This window comes from Pogoniulus pusillus, chromosome 21 (assembly GCF_015220805.1).
Source record: "Pogoniulus pusillus isolate bPogPus1 chromosome 21, bPogPus1.pri, whole genome shotgun sequence".
Lineage (NCBI taxonomy): Eukaryota > Metazoa > Chordata > Aves > Piciformes > Lybiidae > Pogoniulus > Pogoniulus pusillus.
The window spans coordinates 13950449-13971096 of NC_087284.1; the positions used below are offsets into that span (position 1 = coordinate 13950449).

At 42.9% G+C, this 20648-nt stretch overlaps 1 protein-coding gene across 4 annotated transcripts in view; it reads right to left on the minus strand.

Annotated features, from left to right (window-relative positions):
* The window catches only part of KIF13A (kinesin family member 13A), a 106178-nt gene extending 94291 nt beyond the window's left edge, over positions 1–11887 (minus strand). For all 4 annotated transcript variants that reach the window (XM_064161034.1, XM_064161032.1, XM_064161033.1 and 1 more), the window contains exons 1-2: positions 11683–11887; positions 11271–11361 (exon numbers count right to left, since the gene is read on the minus strand). In XM_064161034.1, coding sequence (XP_064017104.1) covers positions 11271–11361; positions 11683–11737 — 146 coding nt within the window. In that variant the 5' untranslated portion in view covers positions 11738–11887. The remainder of the gene's footprint in view (positions 1–11270; positions 11362–11682) is intronic.
* Positions 11888–20648: the final 8761 nt, after the last annotated feature.

Genomic DNA, 20648 nt, shown 5'->3' on the forward strand with positions numbered 1-20648 from the left:
TGACACAAGCTCACTGCATCAGTCAGACCCTTCCACTCTTAAATGTGTCTTGAAAACAGAAAAACAACCCAAGCCAATTTCGTTCTACCTTTCCTACATAACTCCATGTCATCATGAATGTTTTTCATTCTGTCATTTATACACCCTGCTGACGATAAATTCATCCCTCAAAAATCAGTTCTGCAATGCCATTGTATAGTATCTCACTTCAAAGTCCATAAACAAAGACATAAAACACTCACTTGCCTCTGTCTTTTCTGAAACATAATGAAGATGCAGACGCATTGAGAAAAACATAAACATTCAAAAACATTTTAACTGCAAGATCCAAAAACATTTCAATTGCCAGATCCTCCACAAGTGATCCTACAACACCCTAGTTGGCAAAAGATGGCAGATAATGATCTAGCTGGCTTGGAAAGACTTCCATAAAATTCATTCTACACCTTGGTCATGTGAGTAGGAGTATTTTCAAAGTCTACTGATCTATCTTGCACACAAGGCATGAATTGCTTCCTCATTTATCTAAGCAATTCCATAATATTGGTTACTGTTGGAGGTCAAACCATGCTCCAGAAGAATCATAACTCAGAAAACACACAAAGATTGCAAAAGATGTCTGGAGCACCTCTCCTATGAGGACAGGCTGCAGGCATTGGGGTACTCAGTCTGGAGAAGAGAAGGCTCCAAGGAGACCTTATTGTGGCTTTCCAGTATCTGAAGCAGGCCTAGAGGAAAGCTGGTGAGGGACTTTATAGGGTGTCAGGTAGTAACAGGACACGGGGGAATAGATCCAAGCTAGAGGAAGGTAGATTTAGATGGGATGTTTGGAAAAAGTTCTCCACCATGAAGATGGAGACACACTGATGGTTGCCTAGGGAGGTGGTTGAAGGCCCATCACTGGAAGTTTTTAAGGCCAGGCTGGATGGGGCTCTAAGCAACCTGATCTAGTATGCAGTGTCCCTGCCCATGGCAGAAGGGCTGGAGCTGGATCATCTTTGAGGTCCCTTCCAACTGTGATAATTCTATGAAAAAAATAAGGGCATTCAGCCCATCCAATACTGCAGATCTGCATTTCTAAGCTTCAACTACCACAAAGTTGCAAGATGCCACCACAAAATTTCAAATGAAGGTACTCCCCATTCCTTGATGCATGTACAAAGCTTCTATCTGTGAGCATAGGTTGCAGTAAAAATAGATTACACTAAGAGCACAAAGCTTGCACATTTAGTATTTCTGAGTTTCCCACTGGAGGAGTCACATCTGCAAATCTGAAAGTTCAAAAACTACTAGAAAGGATGCAGTCTGCCTCAAAGAGCAATTAAACAAGAGTGGAGAGATTAAACTGATGTCTGTCAGGTTGAGTACTTACACACCAAGCCACTGAGCACCTGAATAGAACTGGCAAGAGACAACTTCTAACTCTCAGCACAGGGAAACCACACATCCCCTTCCTGCATTACACAGCACTTCTGACACAAAGAAGGAATCCAACTATGTAACTGGGATGCCAAGAGGGAGAGAACTTCTACTGAATTTATTACAAAAACTCCAGATGCTGTTCCATTGAAAGAGACCTTAGGAGAACAATTAAAACCATGTCTTCAAACTTGTTTCATAGTCCTTTTGATGGTTACACAAACGTTTCCAATTAGATTTTATAGCCAAATTTACACAGATTCTCAAGCACAACGTTTACTGTAACAAACAGTAAAAATTCAGTGTTATGATATGATTTACAACGATGCAATGAAAATTAGGAACATCACATAAACCTAGCTATAATGTTATAACCACCACAAAAAAAAAAGTACCCAGAACTTGAAAGCTCCTGACAAGGCAACTAGATGGCAAGCTGTCCAGTGCTCAACAGTCTGTTTACAAGAGTGGATTTTCCTTTTTGTTTTCAACTTGGATCTCAAAGAGAACACACATGAAGACTGTAGCACCACCCCAGAGAACGCCAGTTTCTCATACACATTATCAGGAGGATGCAAAAAAGCTGTTAGGTTTTCTTGCTTGGTTAATCTGTTTCCTCCAAAATGTACTTTGAGGAGTTTCATCAAGCTGTTGAGGATCCATTTCTGTATCTCACTTCTGCCTTTCATTATCCTTGTAGTGCTGGTTCCTAAGTATCCTTTCCCTGTATTTTACCACATCAGCAGCAAATCCATTAACAAGCCACCTTTTGTGTTTCCTTGTGTGCCAGTTCGTCTGCAGACACTGAGGCAGCACTTCTCAAGGACATTCCAATTAAGAATGCAGGTACCAGGGTTACATTTATGCCATAAGAATAATGAAAACTATTCCAAATTTTCATTCTTTAAAAAGTTATAGGCGCTATTGAAAATACCTAATTATTTCCAGGCACTTTATTGCACAACAGCATATTGACTGTAGTGACAGTAGAAAGCTCCAAAATGCCAAAACCCAAGTGGTGGGATGATAGCCTGTGGTCCACTTCTAACAAAACCCTCAGAACAACCTTTTTATTCCAAGGACTGAGGACTTGCATCATTCAGGGATATGGCATTGCTGAGCCAAAACACATCCAGAGCACTCCTGACTTACATCATATTGCATATATTAAAAACTCACATTGACAGCTGCTGACAAAGAAAGTTTCCAAAGCAGACCAGGATGCTGCTCATTCAAGTCTGTAAAGTAGCTTTGGCAGTAGAAAACCTATGCCAGCTCTGTCTCTCCACTGGAATGTTCTGTTGACTTATCTGTAGCAAAAGCTCATCTACTGCAAAACAAGCCTTGGCTTTTGAACCAAAGTAAAGCTGAATCCCAATTAAATAGTCAACAAAAATAATAACTGAAGTACTAAAATTACATTGCAGACAGTGCAAGTCCCTGTACAAACCCATTCCTACTTCACCCAATTATTTTTCAATCAACTCTGAAAGAACAAAATTTGTGAAAGCTACACTGCACAACTTTAATCAGAGAAACAAAAAGAGGAAACCACGTGGGGAAAAGCAACAAATCCTGCAGTTTCTTATCTCAGATCCACTGTTGCTTGTCATCATACAAGAAATATTAAACAAAACACATGCAAATATGTGGAGCTGTCTATCAATAAGAAAACTATCCCAGTAGCTCAAGAGACACATTCAGAATTTTGAAGCCTTATACAAGGAAAAAAATTAATTTCACCTGGAAACTTCTGTACACTGGGATTGAGGATTTACATTTAAGTTTAAATAGAGATTGTGGAATAAGGCAAGAAAATATAAGCTCAATAAATAGGGTTCACAAAGTTTTCTTTCATTTTTATTTACAAGTCTTAAATATTCACTGACAAAAAATTACTTAAGTTGATGTTTTCAGCAACTTGTTTCTAAAACAAAAAGGTTGATTACTTTCTAGAACATGTACAGCTCAGAACGCACTCTAACAGTTTTTTAATCACACTGAACAATATCTTCATGAACACATGCAGAGATAAGCATGTCAGAGCAGCTACTTTGATTCATGTTCACGAAATGCTTGAAATTCTTGGAACATACATCCACTGCAAAAGGAGATGCAGTGACACCACGAATCTCAAAGTAAGCCAGTACTAGCCTACTATCTAAGCTGTTGCTAAACATGAAGATTAAATAGCACAGGCTTGATGGGGGCTAGCATCAAGAAAATGGACCCAGTTCCTAGTGCACAATGAGCCTCTTTGCCCCAGTCTTCAGCATGATGGCATTAACCAACACAAGCACATAGCAATGTTTCAGACACTTTTCTACTGCCGTGCTGACTGATATACCTCAAAATAGCATACAAAATGGTACCGTGCCATTAGTAAGCCCCAACAAGTATTCATGTCCTCATCTCTCAAGACAGTAGTCATGATAAAGCTGTGTCCTGACTTACAACACTTAAATAGCAAGCAAGTTACTACAGAACAAGAAATCATTAGAGACGTCAATAGGGACTGTTACCATATAGAAATATGTGACATGAGACAGAACATTTAGACTGCCTCCGAGTGAAAAAGCTACACCTTACAAGCCACTGACTTACACCTACATCTTCCCTGGGTAATGTGATTTTGTAAGCACATATACACTTGAGGATTTATCTATTCAGGCTGTATCAAAATGTCAAATAAAGGTTGCAGATGGTAACTATGGAATGAATTATTTCAAGATATGGTTATGAATTTCATTAGATGTTTTGATGATTGAAGGTTGGTGGGGTTAATTACTTTTTTTACATTAAAAGGCAACTATTAAAGACCAGGACTGCAGAGGTTAATTAACACTAACCAACAACAAAAGCATCAGAAAGCCATTAATGCCCTCTTCTCCACTAAAAGGGACACAGACTAAAAGGACACCTTCCCATGGCACTGAGAAGAGCTTGTGAAACTCCTACTCTTTACCAACATGGGTATCTTGAGCTCACGTTCATAATTTTCAACTCCTGTCAGCAATGCTCTTTTTCTGATTTGCCTTCAAAAAGAAAATTTTCTATCTGCTTAACTTACCAAGCTCCTCCCTTGGCCTGCCACAGGAGGATTGAAAAGACACAATCAACTGAAGACCAAGATCTAAAATTGATGACCAGTTTCAGACCAACACACAAAGTCAGCTACTGGCTGAACAAGATTATATTCCTTCTACTTGTCTCTTGTAAAAAGACACACAGCAACATTATTTCCAGGCAACAGCATGACCGTTACACTTGGTGCTTTGGGTCACAAGTTAACTTGATAGGCGAGTCCTGTGGTGCACATCATTGCTCAGCAGGGCCTTTTCATTTTAGGCTACACTTACTGAAGATACAAAATTCACTGTCTCACTGTCTGCAGCCAACACTTTCACACGTCCTTTAAGAGCCTTCATGCTGCTGTCAGTAAGACATCTTCACAAAATACAAAGAACAGAGCAATCTGATAAGTTACTCATTTAAGCAATAGCATCTGCACAGCACTGCTGCAGCAGCTGGCACTTCGCCGCAGCAGGCAGTAACTGTTTCCATTAATAGATTCAAACCGTGCCCAGGGCAGGCCGGCAGGCCAAATAAGCAAAGACACTGCACTGCTTACCAACCATTAAGGACAGTCTGTTCACGCAAAAGGCACCCACAGTACAACCAGAGGCAACTACCACTGCTACTACTCTATGGGCACACAGCTGTAGAGGAACAAAAGGAGTTCAAATTTGATAATGTCTCAAGCACAACAGCAACAAGAACTTTTGCCCATTAAAGATTTAGCTCTAATCTTATTACTGGAAGTGCCACCATGCTGACTCCCTCAACAACAGATGTCTGCCTGCCTGTGCATGCTGCATTACAGGCCTGAGACCGAGAAGGAATCTGCGTTCTCTGCAGAACCTTATGCTGAGCACGGCAGCCCAGCTCTGCACGGTGCACAGACTGCACAGGAGGGCAGCTGGTGTGCAACGCTTCTCTCTGAGTGCAGGTTCTGCACAACAGGGACTTCAGCACTTCCTCGGGTATTGTCAATCTAGCCCACACCTGGGTCACTACAATATGTTTACAAGTATCAATTAACTTTAAGTTTTCTAAACTATGAAGTTACTGTGAATCCAATTATAAGTCTGAAAGCTCACCATATGCACACCTAATAAAACCTACTGGATGCACAAGAGAGCGAAGACAGTGTTTTCAAAACAAGAAAGCTCCCTACTATTTATACTACAGGGACAAAGACGGTGCAAAATAAACTTTTCCTTTAGTCCTGATGTCCCCAAAGAAAAGGATTAAAAAGAAATCATTTTTTAAAGCTGCAAGTCTTTTAAATTAATACTGAATTTCAATAAATAACACGTTCAAGGTGCATTTACTAGTAATGCAGAGCTCAAAAGCCACCTCTGACTGCAGTAATAAGCAAGCTCAGGTGTACTGGCCCCTTCTAAATGCAAAATTAAAACATGTCTGAGGGCCTGCTCATCTTTTTAACAAATTTATGCACGTTGCACAATGTAGGTATTTCAACATCACAGAATAGACAAACTAGACAGGTTCACAACTGAACTTCATTTTACTGTGGTTTTACTTGCACATAACACTCAGTGGTCAGGGTACAAAAGCTGAGAATGACTACAAAGCAATGACTGCCTAAACATGGTCATACCAAGCACAGTTTTTCTTCTCTTTAAACACTTTATCTATTTTTGTTCTGAAATACTGCCAGGCAAGTACAACGAGCTGCTATCCACAATCCTAACGGCCTCCAACGGTAGTTTCCTCTAGCAATGCCATTTAAAGACCAAAGTACAATGTCCTAACAGCTGTCTAGATCTTATAAACATGGTAAAATAATGGACTTTACATTTACTTGCAGTTCAGGCCACCTTAGGAAGAACCAAGAGCCATGCCACAGAGCATTCTGAATTACAGGTTAGTGTCTCATTTTGTTTCCAAATACGTGGAATATTAGCAGAGCAATTTCAAGGAACTGCATCCAGTGTCCCACCTGAGGCATGAATGAACTAAAGCAATGCAAAAATAGCTCCCAAAATGCAATTTTCCAAGCTACTAAATTCACAATTCAAATACAACTCTTTTGCAAAGGTTCAAAGTTAACAGTTCACATCCTGACATCTAACAGGAAAGTTAACAGAAGCGGTCAAAGTCAGATTACTTCCTCCACACAAAGATAAAAGCTGCTGATGATGATATTTTATGATTCACCTCAGGTGATTATTTGAAGTATATACATCAAAGACATGATCTTGTCGATCATTCCTTCAAACAAGGAAATAACCAGCAGCTCTCCTACTTCAGCTTCCACAAGCTTCAGTTTGACAAAGTGACCAGAAACACATATCCTCTCCTTACAACAGTGCTTTCCTACCTTCAAAGCAACATATCAAAAAAGATATAGATGCACAACCATCACATGAAGGACATGTCTTCTCCAAGGCTGGGGGAGCAACAGGTGTTTTCTGGAAACATGAGTTTTAAGACAAGTTACCTAAGGATGAAATCTGTGCATCAGCCATTCATCTTGTAAAGTACCATGACCTACAACCACACACGCATCTGTTTCTAGATATTTATTTTATTTGAGAGTTCAAATCTATCAAAAAAAAAAGCTTCCATATATCCTGGAATCCTTTAGAGCTGAAAGAAGAGATTTGCCTAATTAGAACTGGGCCTTGATGCTACATATCTGTTATTAAAATGAGGATAGAAAACAGCATGGAAAAGTTTTGATTATTCTTTTCTTTTTTTTTTTTTTTTAAAGAGTCAGGCCAGACAACTAAGATACTTCCATCAAAGTTCAGATCTACAGTCTGATGATTTGTTTCCTATTTTCTGCCCTGAGAATTTTTACTAAGACAAAGTCTGCAAAAGGCAGGCATACTCTAAAGGAATAAACTGCCCAAGAGATAACTTTCTGTTTCTGTCAGAACTACAACTAAAATGGTATTTCAGTTTTAGTGTCTCCACAGTCCCTTGTTTATTTCTTACAAGACAAATATTTTGCTTACTAAAGGAAAAATCAAGTTGGCAAAGAACTGTTGTCAGGGAACTAAAATAAAGCTTTTCAGATTCTATGTGTTGAAGTGCAGCTGAATGGAAAGGGTGGAGAAAAGCATATTTTAGCAATCAGCAGCAGAGGAGGAATCTAGCAAAACCTAATTTGTCCTACTAAAAAATAACATCCCTAATGTGAAGTAAAATATTTCACAAACAGAGAGAGAGGGGTAAAATTTCCACTGTAAAAAAACCACTCAAGTACTTTGAAAGACTGTAACTCCAAACTCAAATCACCTCATAGCCAGGTTTTAATACTGCACCTTATTGCCAACAACCAAATACAAACATCTCTAGCAAGACAGCTGGATGCATACATTTGGCACTGAAACGTAACACCCATTGGTAAAAGACTGAAGTTAGAACTTTTTTATTTCCAGGAAGGTGGTACTTCAACAAAGGACATCCATATTCCCAAGTGAAGACAAAAAAACAAAACAAAACAAAACAAAACAGAGTTCCCAGAAAGACAAGATGTTCTTCAGAGGAAGAAAGGGAAATGCACGGTGGTTTGGGGGAGGAAATAGATGAGAAACAGGAGAGGTAACTAAAACACCACACAAGCACACTAAAAAAGAAAACTACTGCTACTAGTAAGGGTAAAACAAGAGTTAAAGGTATGAAGTCCAACAACCACCTTCTAAGAAGTTTGCCAGCACTGGAGATTATACCTGATAGCAGCTAATGAAAACCATTCCTTTCTGAACTCTGCCTCCTATTATTTCAGTCGATAAAGATTTTCCTGTGCCTTTCAGACTTGGGAGTGTTCAGTTTTACTGTGTTCTGGTTTTCCCACTTGCTTCATTTAGAACACTACAAGTTGTGTGTCCGTGGGGAACAGCAGGCCTGCTGCTTAATAAAAGACAGAACACTTGTATTTAATAACAATTGCTATTTTGCTCCTGTGTTTGTTAAGGTACAGATGCTCTGTGGTTTAGCAGTCAGAACCCTGTTCTAATTTATGGTTATAACTTTCTGCTTTATCTTTAATACAATAGTGAAAGTTGGACAAATGACAGCACTGTCTGGGATATTAGGCCTTCTTTCACCATTTATAAAACCAGCATTATTTGCCCATCTAAAATCTTTCCAAACTATCTTTAATAAAACAGAGAGTGATTAACAGCATGCATCTGAACTTAGATTTAATTCAAGAACTCCTTACAGAATAGCCAGTAAAAAATATTTTTTTTAACTTTGGATGTTCTTCCAAGAGCAAATTTTATAATGTTATAATTATTAAAGAGCTAACCTAATTTTTACTTCAGAAAATTCTGTCAGGACTTTTTAAATTATAACTGAGAGAACAAAGCAAACAAAGAGCATGTTCTGAATTCTACCCCCCCATATCCTATAGTCTCTTGGCTTCAGCTGAATTAAGAAAAGCAGCCCTGGAAACTAAATTTGCTTCACAAGGCTACTTATTCCATAGTGTAGTACAAACTTGTAGCTACATTCAGCTAGAAAAGGGAAATTTCCATATAAAAAGATAAAATATAAAAAGAGAAAGGTAAAACTAACTTGAATATTGAGAAAGAGCAATTAATCACCCTAACAAGCGAAACCATTTTTGCAATGACATAGTTGCTGTGCAAGAAAAATCCAGTTAAGCTATATAAAAGCAAGCTGCACAAAGAAAACCAAAAATCCATTTGACATCTCTAACTCTGCCAAGGCATCAATCCAAGTACAAGCAGCAACTACTCAGCAATTCAGAGCTAGTTTATACAGGCGTTTCATGGTTTGTACTCATAGAACAGAATTAACTTTCCATGTTTTTTTTTTTTAAGTTAAAATAGAAATTGACATTTCGACACTGAAGAAAATATGAGGATCCTCAGAAGGCATCGAACAGATTACATGTAACATCCACTATTAAGATTGTACCCAAACACTGTATTTGCAGTAGTGTGGGTCATTTTTCACCAGTATTTCTGTCTTTGCCAGTAACACATCAGGCAATTGTTGCAAACACAAAAGTTACATATACGACAACCGGCAAAATGCCAGTCTCACACTGGCTGCAAGCAGAACAGCTATCACCATGAAGTTTTACACAAGCATTACAGTTCTCTGGTAACACTCTTCATTAAGAGTCAGAAGCCAGTTACAATCCAGTAAGACTTTGTATACACATATATATAATTAACAGTATCAAAGCCAGATAAATACAAGCCACAGAGACTTGCAAAAGGCAGTAACTACACAGGCTCACTGAATACCTGCAGGTCAAGGTGCACAGGAAAATTCATAGCTTACAGGTTTTTTTAGTAAACTATTCTGTCCCTTAGATTCTTTAGTCCACTGAAATAACTATTTTTGAATCTTAGTTTTGTTCTTGCTTTGTAAACTCTATTTGTATGTTATGTTTTATACTCGTCAAATCCACTTAAAGAGTTTATGTTGCTTTTATTATAGCAATGCTGTGATGGAGGCCACACATACACTTCAATAAACACAAGGAAAATCCTCCATACTTTTGCCTAAAAAATCCTTAGGATTTCCATTTTACAGACAGGATGCTAAGACTCACAGAGGCACATGACTTGTATAAGATCACACACATATCTGCGAAAAAGGCAGGAAACAAGCACAGATCTTTCACGACCCAGGCCAGCATGTTAGCCATAACAATGGTACTGAAGACAATGCAAGACGGATTAAAGTTAAAACTAGTGTGATTACAGCTATATTTCAGCATGTGGATTAATCAGAAAAGAGCCATCACATCTTAGATGAAAATATAAAAGATCTCAACTTTTCCTGCTAGAAAAACACAAAAGTGTGACCTTCAAGGGACTCATATTCTCATATTACCATTTCCTCATAATTGCTATGAACTTGTTAAAATAGTAGGAGCATGTTCAGATTAAAAGCTCTTATAACCATGAGAATGATTTCACACTCCTTGCCACTAAATACATTTAACAAATCAAGCTGAGCAGTCAACAGGTAACTGAAGAGATAGGTATACAATGTACCTATTCTCCTTACACCTCCTTGTCTTTCCCCACATTCCCTCAAAGGCAAGAAATCTTTTCCTGTTCAGATCTATTTTTACAGTCTAGTGCATTGGTATTTTGGATTATTTCCAAGGGTATTCTTTTACTGAGGCATCACAACTATACGCCAGATTTCAAAATTATTTTAGCATACTCTCACAGGCTACTTCACAGAACACCACCGAATTAATAAAGGATCTAGCAATTACAGCCTTTTCAAATGCTAATATGTTAAAACCTAGTAAACGAACTTCAAAAACAACAAACCATCACTAGCATAGAAATCATATTCTGCTGCTTCTTCTCCCCCCCCCCCCCCCATATCTTACCTCAAATTATCAGCAACTCACACTCAATAAAAAAATTACAAAACAGTATCCATGGTCAGCTAAGTCTTTCTAATCGAGAGCTTTTTTTTTGAGCAGGTAATCAAGAATCATCTTTTAAACATACGAGGCCAATAGGATCTCCTGTCTCCACATCCCAAACTGGCTATGTCCGACTCTGCTCGGGAAGCAAGAGAGCGAGGTCGAGACTTTCCCTCGCAGTGATGCCGGCCCAAAGCAGCCATCCCCGCCTGGAGCTCGCTCGCACCCGCTTCCCTAGGCCCGCTCCCCCCCGCACTTCGCAGCCCCTTGAGAGGCACCGAGCAAGAACTTCGGGACCCCGCCGCACCCCCAACAAAGAGCCTGCGAAGGTGAGGCAGAGGAACCGGGGCTGCGTTTTCACTTGGGGCACGGAGACTCGCATTTTTACCTTTCTCCCTGCTTGGTGTTGGAAGGCGGAGGGTGAAGTACAGTCTGGTTTCCTTCCATCTCCACGATGCACTTGGTATTCAGGTCCAGCTCTGCAAGGTGACACGGCGGGGGCTGTACCCATGGCAAGAGCACCCCCTTTCTCCCAGCACGCCGGGGCAGTTTGCCCGCCGCCGGCTCCCCGTCGGTGGGGGCATGCTCCAGGGAGGATGGGGCAGGCTGCAGAGGGGTGCGCGTGTCGAGGGGGTTTATCCTCCCGCCAGAGTGGGGGACAAGCCGGGGCCGCGGGGGTCACCGCACCCGCCCCAGGCGCATCCCGGTGCCGCCCCCTCCCACACACACCCCCCAGTCGCGGTGCCTCTGCGACTCCAGACACCCCGCCACCGCCTTCCCCACCGCCGCCCGCCACTTACCTCTCCTGTTCATCGGCCGGACCCTGACGGCAACTTTCACCTTGGTGTCCGACATCTTTCCCCCCCCGGCAGCGGCGGGCGGACCCGCTCAGCGGCAGCGGCGGCTCGCGGCCTCGCAGCGCCGCTCACAGCGACACGGCGGAGCGCCAACGTCCATGCCGCGCCGAGGCGAGGGCGGGGGGCCGGGCAGGCGAGGAAGGCGAAGGAGGGAGGGTGAAGAGGAGGGTTCGGCGTCGGGGAGGGCGGTGGTGGCGCAGCCCCAGCCGCCTCCCTGCTCAGCCGCGGTCCACGCCGGCTCTAGCGCTGGATGCCGACGGCCTCGTTTGCATAACCGCTGTTGCTGCCGTAGCGCCTGCCACCACCTCCCCTTCAATCCCGGCCGCCATCTTCCGCCTCCTCCCGCCGCGCCGCCGGGATTGCGGCGCCCAGGCAAGTGGCGAGGGGGCGGGGAAAAACCGCGGCGCTGGAAAGGACCGACAACAGCCGGACGCCTTCGGTCCGGAGGAGCGACGAGGGAGGGACAGGAGCTCCCCCTCTCTTCAGACAGTCGCGCTCCCCGGGAGAGCCGGCGCGGCGGGGCGCTGGCTGCAGTGGCGCGCAGAGCCCGAAGGCGGCGCCGGTGATCTCGCCCGCGCGTGCGCAAATGCGGAGGCAGAGGGGCGGGCGGTGCGGCCTGGCGCGGCTCGCCCTGGGCCCCCCTTAGGGAGCCCGGGGGTGCTGAGGGGACCTGCGCCTGGGCTCTTCTGAGACCACTGCCACGGCCTGAGCACATGTAGAAAGCACCAGCTTGGCACACAGAGCATCTGTCTTACATGTAATCGTCTTGGTTGGAAAAGCCCTCCAAGATGATCAGCCATTAACCCAGCGCAGTCACAGCCACTGAACCGTGTCCCACAGTGCCATGTCTGCATCTCTCCTGAACGTTTGCTTCATGCCTTTCAGCGGCTCTGATAGGAGGGGGAGCAGGCACATGGAGGGGGGGACGGTGACTCCATGACCTTCCTGGGCAACCTATTCCAATGCCTGACCACTCTTTCAGTAAAGCCATTTCTCCTAATGCCCAGTCTAACCCCCCCTGGAGCAAATGTCCTCATCGCTTCTGACTTAAGAGACCGACACCCACCTCACTAGTCTCACTGCAGGTAGCTCTAGAGAGCAGTACAGACTCCCCTCAGCCTCCTCCAAACTGAATAACCCCACTTCCTCAACCGCTCCCCATCACCAGCTTTGCTCCCCTTCTCTGCACCTGCTCCAGTACCTCAACGTCCTCCTTGTAGTGAGCGGCCCAAAACTGAACACAGCATTCAAGGTGTGATGAGCACAGCGGGGTGATCATACCCTCAGCCCTGCTGGCCACACTATTTCTGATAGAAGCCTGGATACTGGTGGTTACCTGGGCTACCTGAGCACACTCCTGGCTTGTGTTCAGCTGGCTGTCAGTACTCCCAGGTCCTTTTCTAACAGGCTGCTTTCCAGTCACTCTGCCCCAAGCCTAGAGCATAGCATGTGGGTGTTTTGACCCAGGTGCAGGGCCCGGCACTTGGCCTTGTTGAACCTCATACAACAGACCTTGGCCCATTGATCCAGCCTGTTCAGAGCCCTCTGCAGGACCTTCGTTTATGAGGAAAGACTCAGCCCTAGGTCTGATTAGCCTGGAGAAGAGAAGATTGAGAGATTTTATCAATGCCTTTTTGAAGATCAGAGGTCAAGAGGACTCTTCTCAGTGATGCCTAGCAACAACACGAGGGTCAATAGGCACAAACTGGGACCGAGAAGGTTCCATCTGAACATGAGGAAAAACATTTCCTTTGAAGGTGTCCGAGCTCTGGAACAGGCTTCCCAGAGAGATTGTGGACTCTTCTCCTCTGGAAATACTCAAAATCCACCTGGACATGATCCCATGTAATCTGCTCTAGATGAACCTGCTTTAGCATGAGGGTTGGACTAGATTTCCAGATGTCCCTTCCCAACCCCCATCATTCTGTTATGGAAAGGCCACAAAGAAGCACACGAACAACCCTAAATGAAATTTAGTGGGTTTAGGGGATTATTTTTTTTTGACAAAGGGATGCTCATTGAAAATAATGACCTGCCTGATGCAGTCCTGGCACTAGCATGGGAGACCTGAGTGAAATGCATGTGGCATGGTATGGAGGCCTGGAAGCAGTGCTGGACCACAAGGTGATGGGACAATAAACCCTTCCCTGACCTCAACCTGTGCTTCACCCCGTTGGGAAAGGGCTGTTTGCAAAGAGGCCAGGCTGCTCATGGTGTTTTTCATGCAGCAACAAGCCATCATTGTCAAGTGCCTGCCCAAATGCTGCAGGACAGAATTGTGTCCACCTGCCAGCATCAAGCTCAGCATCAGAAGAAAGTGTTGCAAACAGCAGTGCATTACTCCAGCAACCACAAGCTCCAAGAATGGGTAAGCTTCCAGTGGACAAGGCAAGAAAGATTTTTAGCTTAAACCACAGTAGGCTTCTGACCTCAGGAACTTCTTTTTGAAGTTCTCTTAAGACTTTGGTTTCTCCCCAGAAATGTTTTCATAGCTTCAGTAAAATATCTTCCAATGAATCGATCCCTACTGCCAATGTATCTAACTGGCAGGAATCTCAGTGCAAAATAGTGATGTCTGTAATGCTTTCTTTACAGAAAAGACAAGGCTTAAGCCCAAGTGGGATTATTCTGTATACTCTGGGGGTAAACCACTGTAGGTAGAACAGGCTAAACAACAAATGATGAATCCACAGCTACATAAGAAAGAGCAGACCTTTCAAACAGAAGTGGAAGCAATGGATGTGGCTAAATAAATCAATCCCCCCAGCTGCCAGGACTCCAGTCAGAAGAACCCTGCAAAGCAAAGGAGAGGAATGTCTCTAGAGGAGGCCTGGCTGCACCAAGTGGCCATGGCGTGCTGGAATTATGAAAGGAAATGAGAGACACATTCAGTGCCATGAATGGGAAGCTGCCTGTAGAAGGCATAAGGAATGAAATCTGTTATGAAATGCATCATAAGCATGTGGCTCAACAAGTAAAGAAAAGGAACAATGTTGAAATGAGACATACTACCTATGACTATTACAGACTGTAGGAACCCAGATCAAAGCAAGCACTGGCTAAAGATAAGGTGCGAACTCTGAAATGGCCATGCAGAAAAGGAGTTGTTCAGTGAAACTTGGACACAATTGGGAAAGAGAAGACAGCCAACAGATGGAAGGGAAAATATTCCCTTCCGTTTCAATTTTCCACCTATTATTGGAAAAAACTATGTCATTGTGAGATTAAATATAAAACATTATATTAGCTGAAGAGAAACTAAGAGCAGTCGTAATGAGACTGTGATTTTGGGTGTGGGAAGAATCTTGGAAAGAATTTATCACTGATGTCTGAAATAGGCTTGTGAATTATATTTCTACCATTTGCACCAGCCATGCAAAAATACTTGAAAAGGGAGATGTGATTTAGTTTGTTCTAACACAGACTGTAGCTGTTCTCTTCTTGTGAAATCCTGATTATTTTGTAGTGTTAGTTAATTGGGAAAAGAATTTTTGCTCTTTCACATCAACAGGCCCTGAAAAAGAACTGCCAAGAATGAAGCGCTTCTTCCACCGAGTTTTTCTGTCCTCTTGAAGAAAGGCCACTTGCAACACCTCTACCACAACCTAACGACAGTTGGCGTGTAGCAGAATTTATTTGTGGTCTCCCCTAAACCTTTGGTTCCAGCAGAATAGGAAGAGAGTTACATTATGGGACCCCCATGAGATCATTCAGTAGCCCAAAATGCAATCTGTGAAGGATGGTGGGAAGTGAGCACAGTTGAGGCTAATGTTTCTCTTGTGGCATTGTATACAGCTACCATATGGAAACCTTTACATCTGTCTTTGCAACCAGTAGCAACTGTGGATGAATGTCTTTCACCTGTCAGCATTTGTTAACTTGTTCAGTTTACATGCCCTGTGGGAACCAGTGAGGAATTCTGATGGGTTGTTCACCTATCAGAATTAGCTGCCAGCTACCCCAGACATGCTGACGGATGGATGGATGGATGGATGGATGGATGGATGGATGGATGGATGGATGGATGGATGATACCAAATAAGAAATAACAACTTACTGCTTCAGCAGTGAGAAAAGATGAGAACTGGACAAAGTGGAGACTGATGGTGGTTGAGTGGAACAGGAATGGGAACACAGGAATTAAATAATCTGAGACTATCCTTCTGTCATTTCCCTTTCTGTCCCAGTTTTTCGTCATTCCTGCTTCATCTTGGTTCTGTTCCACTGCAGTCAACAGGAATTTTATAGCTGTATTAGGGCCAGATTGCATCTTTGTCTCTCGCTTCCCATCTGTTTCATTTTTGATTCTTCCCTTTTGGTATTTCCATACATTTGTCCATCAATCCACAGTTCAGAAAAGAGCATTGTTATGAGTTGGATTGGATCCTCCCCCAGTAACCTCTTATGGAAATCTGCCTCCCAATGAGCAATTTTGCTACACTCAGAACTTGGAAGCAAAACTGGAATTGCATGTACAACAGAAACTAAATATAAAAACAAAAAAGGCCATAAAAATGTACAACGTACATTTACATATTTATATATTACATATATGGCTTAACAACAGCATAGGCTCTCCCTGTACCTTAATTCAGTTCTTTTATCCCCTCCTGGGGACAAAGGGCCCCAAAGGCTATACAACCACACATGCTCCCTCTTGAACCCTTGTAGTACCTTATGGAATCTAAAACAGAGAAGCCACGTGGTCAGAGGTAGGAAAGCAAAACCTGAAGTTCAGCTGGAGCAGCAAGAGAGCAAGTGAGTAGCTTGTTCTGCAGAATATAAACTATTTCTTCAGGCCAGTTGAGTGAGATGAACTTATCTTTGTTATAGTATGACCTCTGAGGGGTCCATCCCTCTCAAACTGTCCAAAACCTCTGGAAAATTCTGTTTACAACTAAATTTTAGTCTCAAACTGTAGCAAAGTGTAAAGAAAAGTCCTTACTTTAATAGAAAATATTACTTCTTACTCTAGAGCAAAGCTCTGTAACTGTTCCTCATCTTTCTAAGGCATAACACAGACGATGTGATGTGATGTGATGTGATGTGATGTGATGTGATGTGATGTGATGTGATGTGATGTGATGTGATGTGATGTGATGTGATGTGATGTGATGTGATGGTGTGCCCATGTCTTTGATTGCTCTACTTCACTACTTGGACATGGGGAAGCAACACTGTGCACCCAGAGGTGATGCTTGAAGCACCACCAGTAGGACATAGTGTTCCACTGATCTCCTTCCTTCAAAGAAGGGCAAGGAGAAATGTCATGGCCTGCCAAGAACATCCATTTTGTCAGCAGTGTTCCCAGCCTGTATCTTACTGTACCTGATTGGTGCACACTACACATCTAACTTCATCTCATGTCACAGGAGCCACCAAAGAGGGGGAGCTGGCTTCAGTGAGAGCATGGGAAGCAAAACAGTGCTTTTCTTTTGGTGTTGAAAGTGTCAAAAAAGAAGACAAAATGCTTAATTTCACAGCACTCTAAACATTCAAAAGAAGCTTCTAATAAAGGAGTTTACTACCAAATTGAGCCCAAGGCATGTATGATATATAGATTGACCAAAATTAAAATTTATATGGGTTTCCAAATTTTTTACTGAAAACATTATATTAGAATTAGCAGAGAACCCAAAACTTTATTTTAAACCTAAAAAAAGGTAACATTAACAAATACTGTAGAATGAAACTAACAGATACTTTTAAGGTTAATAACCTAATACACTTATGCTAGCATAGGAAGAAATCATAACTAACAAATTAATTCATAAATCTTCCACTGATGTCGATGAAAAAGAAGACTGGATAATAATTGGGGGAGGATGAATAGCATTTAGCATACAGGAAGGAGGCCTGGGCATTCTAGAAGGGAGAAATGTATTATATTGTAGGGGTAGGGTAAAATATTACTTTCTTTTTGTGACGGGACACAAACGAGTGTCCCGTTATGCACACAAACTTGTCTTTTTGATTGAGTAAAGTGCATTTAGAGAGCACCTAAAGGAGCAAGTGCCTGCCTATAACTGTACAACGGGGACCAAATTTCTGTCTTGCATCACTGGGTTTTGTGATTAACCCCACTGGACAGGTGCACCAAGTTCACAACACAGCACTTCACCCAATGACTTTTCAGGCTGCTTTTCCATCTCCTTTTTTGCTCCAAATTCAGGCTGAAGGTTGGTCAGACTGGATGTTTGCCATCTCTGTCTTATTAGAGATCTGTTTTGACTGTCTTTAAAGCTATGCTAGGGGCATGAAAATCATCCTTGATGTCCAGCATATTTATGGCAACACTCTGGGTCCAGAAAGGGCCTGTGGTGACAGATGCTATTCTGACACTCTGAAGGAAAAGCAGCTTTAATTGCCAGTGACAGGAACAATGCAGAATGTATACACCTAAACATTATCCTGCCTGAGAAGTTGCTCCAAGCTCCATGAGGTGGCTCGCAGCTGTATGTTTAGATTCCTGCACAGTGTGTTGCTTCCAACACACTGCAGGATGCTGCAATTGTAAACCTACCTCCACTATGAAGAGAGGTGGCTTACAAGCCCATTCAGTGGTCAACATACTAAATCTGTTCTTGCAAGCTAATGTACATATGTTTTGTGTGACTTCTTTGGCTCTACCTGGACAGGGTCCTCTGCTAGTACCCTACCTCTGCTTCCACACCCACGCTGGGCGTCTGAGACTACCTCGTACTGTGGGATCAGAGATGAACTACTACAGTAAGCGTCCCTGGTGTGTCTCCATCCGACTGAAATGTTCCTTGCTGTGAGGAAAAAAAAATAACAAATGCAATTTCACTGCTCAGGTCTGACATTTTCTCCCTTTAATACAATATTGCACTAGTCTTTTAGAAACTTTAGGTCAGTATAGATGAGACTCACCATCTGTGAGAGGAGCTGCTCAATTCTAAATACATTTAAGTCCGTGGCCATTTTGCAGAGGATAATCTCTTTGCTCCACTCAGAGAGCAGGGGACAGGGAGCTCTGTTCTCCATCTCCTATCACTTAGCAGTAAGAAATAGTTTCAAATTACTGTGCTCCCTACAGATGAAAATTCACATTAATAAAAATGAACGAACTTAGAAACAGACTAATGCAACTACAGCTAGGGAACTTACACAATGTGGAGATGTAGTGGGGTGCTCCAAACTCCCTCCCCACCCCCCCCAGCTCCATCAGTGGAGGTTTGAATAGGGGAAGATGAAGGCTCCAAAGTGCTTCCCCTTCCCCCCCTTTGTGGGCTTGAATGGGGAATGGCAAAAGGCACCTTTTTCCCACATGTGTAGTCACTCGTGGGAAAGCCAATGCTGGACTCTGGGACTGCTGTTGGCTGATTCTTTGTGCCCAGTATATATTGGCATTGGACGCATTATCTAGGAAGTACTTAGATAGAGTGACCAGAAAGCACACACAGTCTCGCACGTCCAGCAAGTCTGCAAGTCCATTTGGTCCATTTGAGAGATTTGTCTAAGGCACCCAGACCCAGCTTCTCCTTGGACTGGCACACCCTGGCCTCCTGCTCCCTAACGCCGAGCTGGGAGCTGGAAGGACCCTGACTCTGCCGTAAATTACCACTGCTGGCAGAACACGGCCGCTCTATGGCTTTTCCCTGCGCTGCTAAGGCAGTGCCGCTCCGTGAGATCTGCCTCGAGGAAGCTGTGCCTGCAGACACTTTGACTCTGGCAGGTTCCATTCACATTGGACTTAACACTGCATGGTTCCACAGTGGATTATAGCTTGCACAGCTGCCGCAAAGGAGATCCAGGGACTGTCCCCAAATTCCTGCTCCACCTTTGTGAGTAAATCTCTTGGCCTTTCTCTAGGCTCTCTGCTCTGCCTCTGATTTCTAAGTGGGGTAAAGCTATCTTGTGGCTTAGCCTCTTCCATTTTCTGACTTCCCTAAATTCCCAAAATTGCCCATAAGCATCCTTGTGAAAATTCCCGACAGAATTAGAACCTGTAAATAAAATTTAACTGGTTTTGTATATAGTTTTGGGGCAGAGCTTTTGGGGGAAATTAAAATACCTATATTTTTATAATTCCTGCCGCATCAAATTGTTTTCAATTAAATCAGAAGGAGGAGGGAAAAAGTAGCAATAATAATTCTGTGTATTGCTCAGATCCATTTCTCTGCACTCTTGATGTCTGATTCAAGATACTACTCAATTCCAAGTGAAGATTTCTGTCATCTCAGGAGGGCTTTGGTTTCTGGAAGGGAATATAACACTCCTGCACTCCCAGACTCAGATACAGGCAATAGTTCTGCCCTCTGACAGCTAGTTGTGTGCTATGCAGCTCACATTCCTTAGCTGTCAGGGGAAGGAGTAATACACTGAAGGGTTTACTCATGTTTTTGTGACTACTGATGCATAAGATCTGGATACTGGCCTTTATTCACCTTGGGAAACCTTCACCCCTGACTCAGATTCCTTCCTACATCTGTTCAGACAGGGCAGAACAGGCCTGTAGGTATTCAGCCTGGATTCACAACGAAGTGACAAAGGGACAAAGGCATCTGTAGTTTGGGCTATTATCACTTCAGTTCTTTCCTTCTGTGAAAGAGAAGGTACAGGTGACATTGTAAAAAAGCACTTCTGAGACTTCATCTGGAAAATTCAGTACAACATTTAGGGATGAGGAGTTTGAATTGGAACAAACCCACAAAAGGCTTACTTGGAGGACTGGCAAGCTGCAAATATTATAAAACAACAGCAGACTAGGAAAGTTCATTTTGTTTAGTCTAGCAAAATGAAGACTGTTTATGCTTCCTTTCAGGCCAGTTTGAAGCATGGTGCTACTCAAGTTCAAGGCAAACACTAGCACAAGAACCAATGGGTGTAAAGTGTCTTTCATGCAGGCCTTTTATTCTGGGTTTCACTAGGAGTGTTGCCAGCAGGTG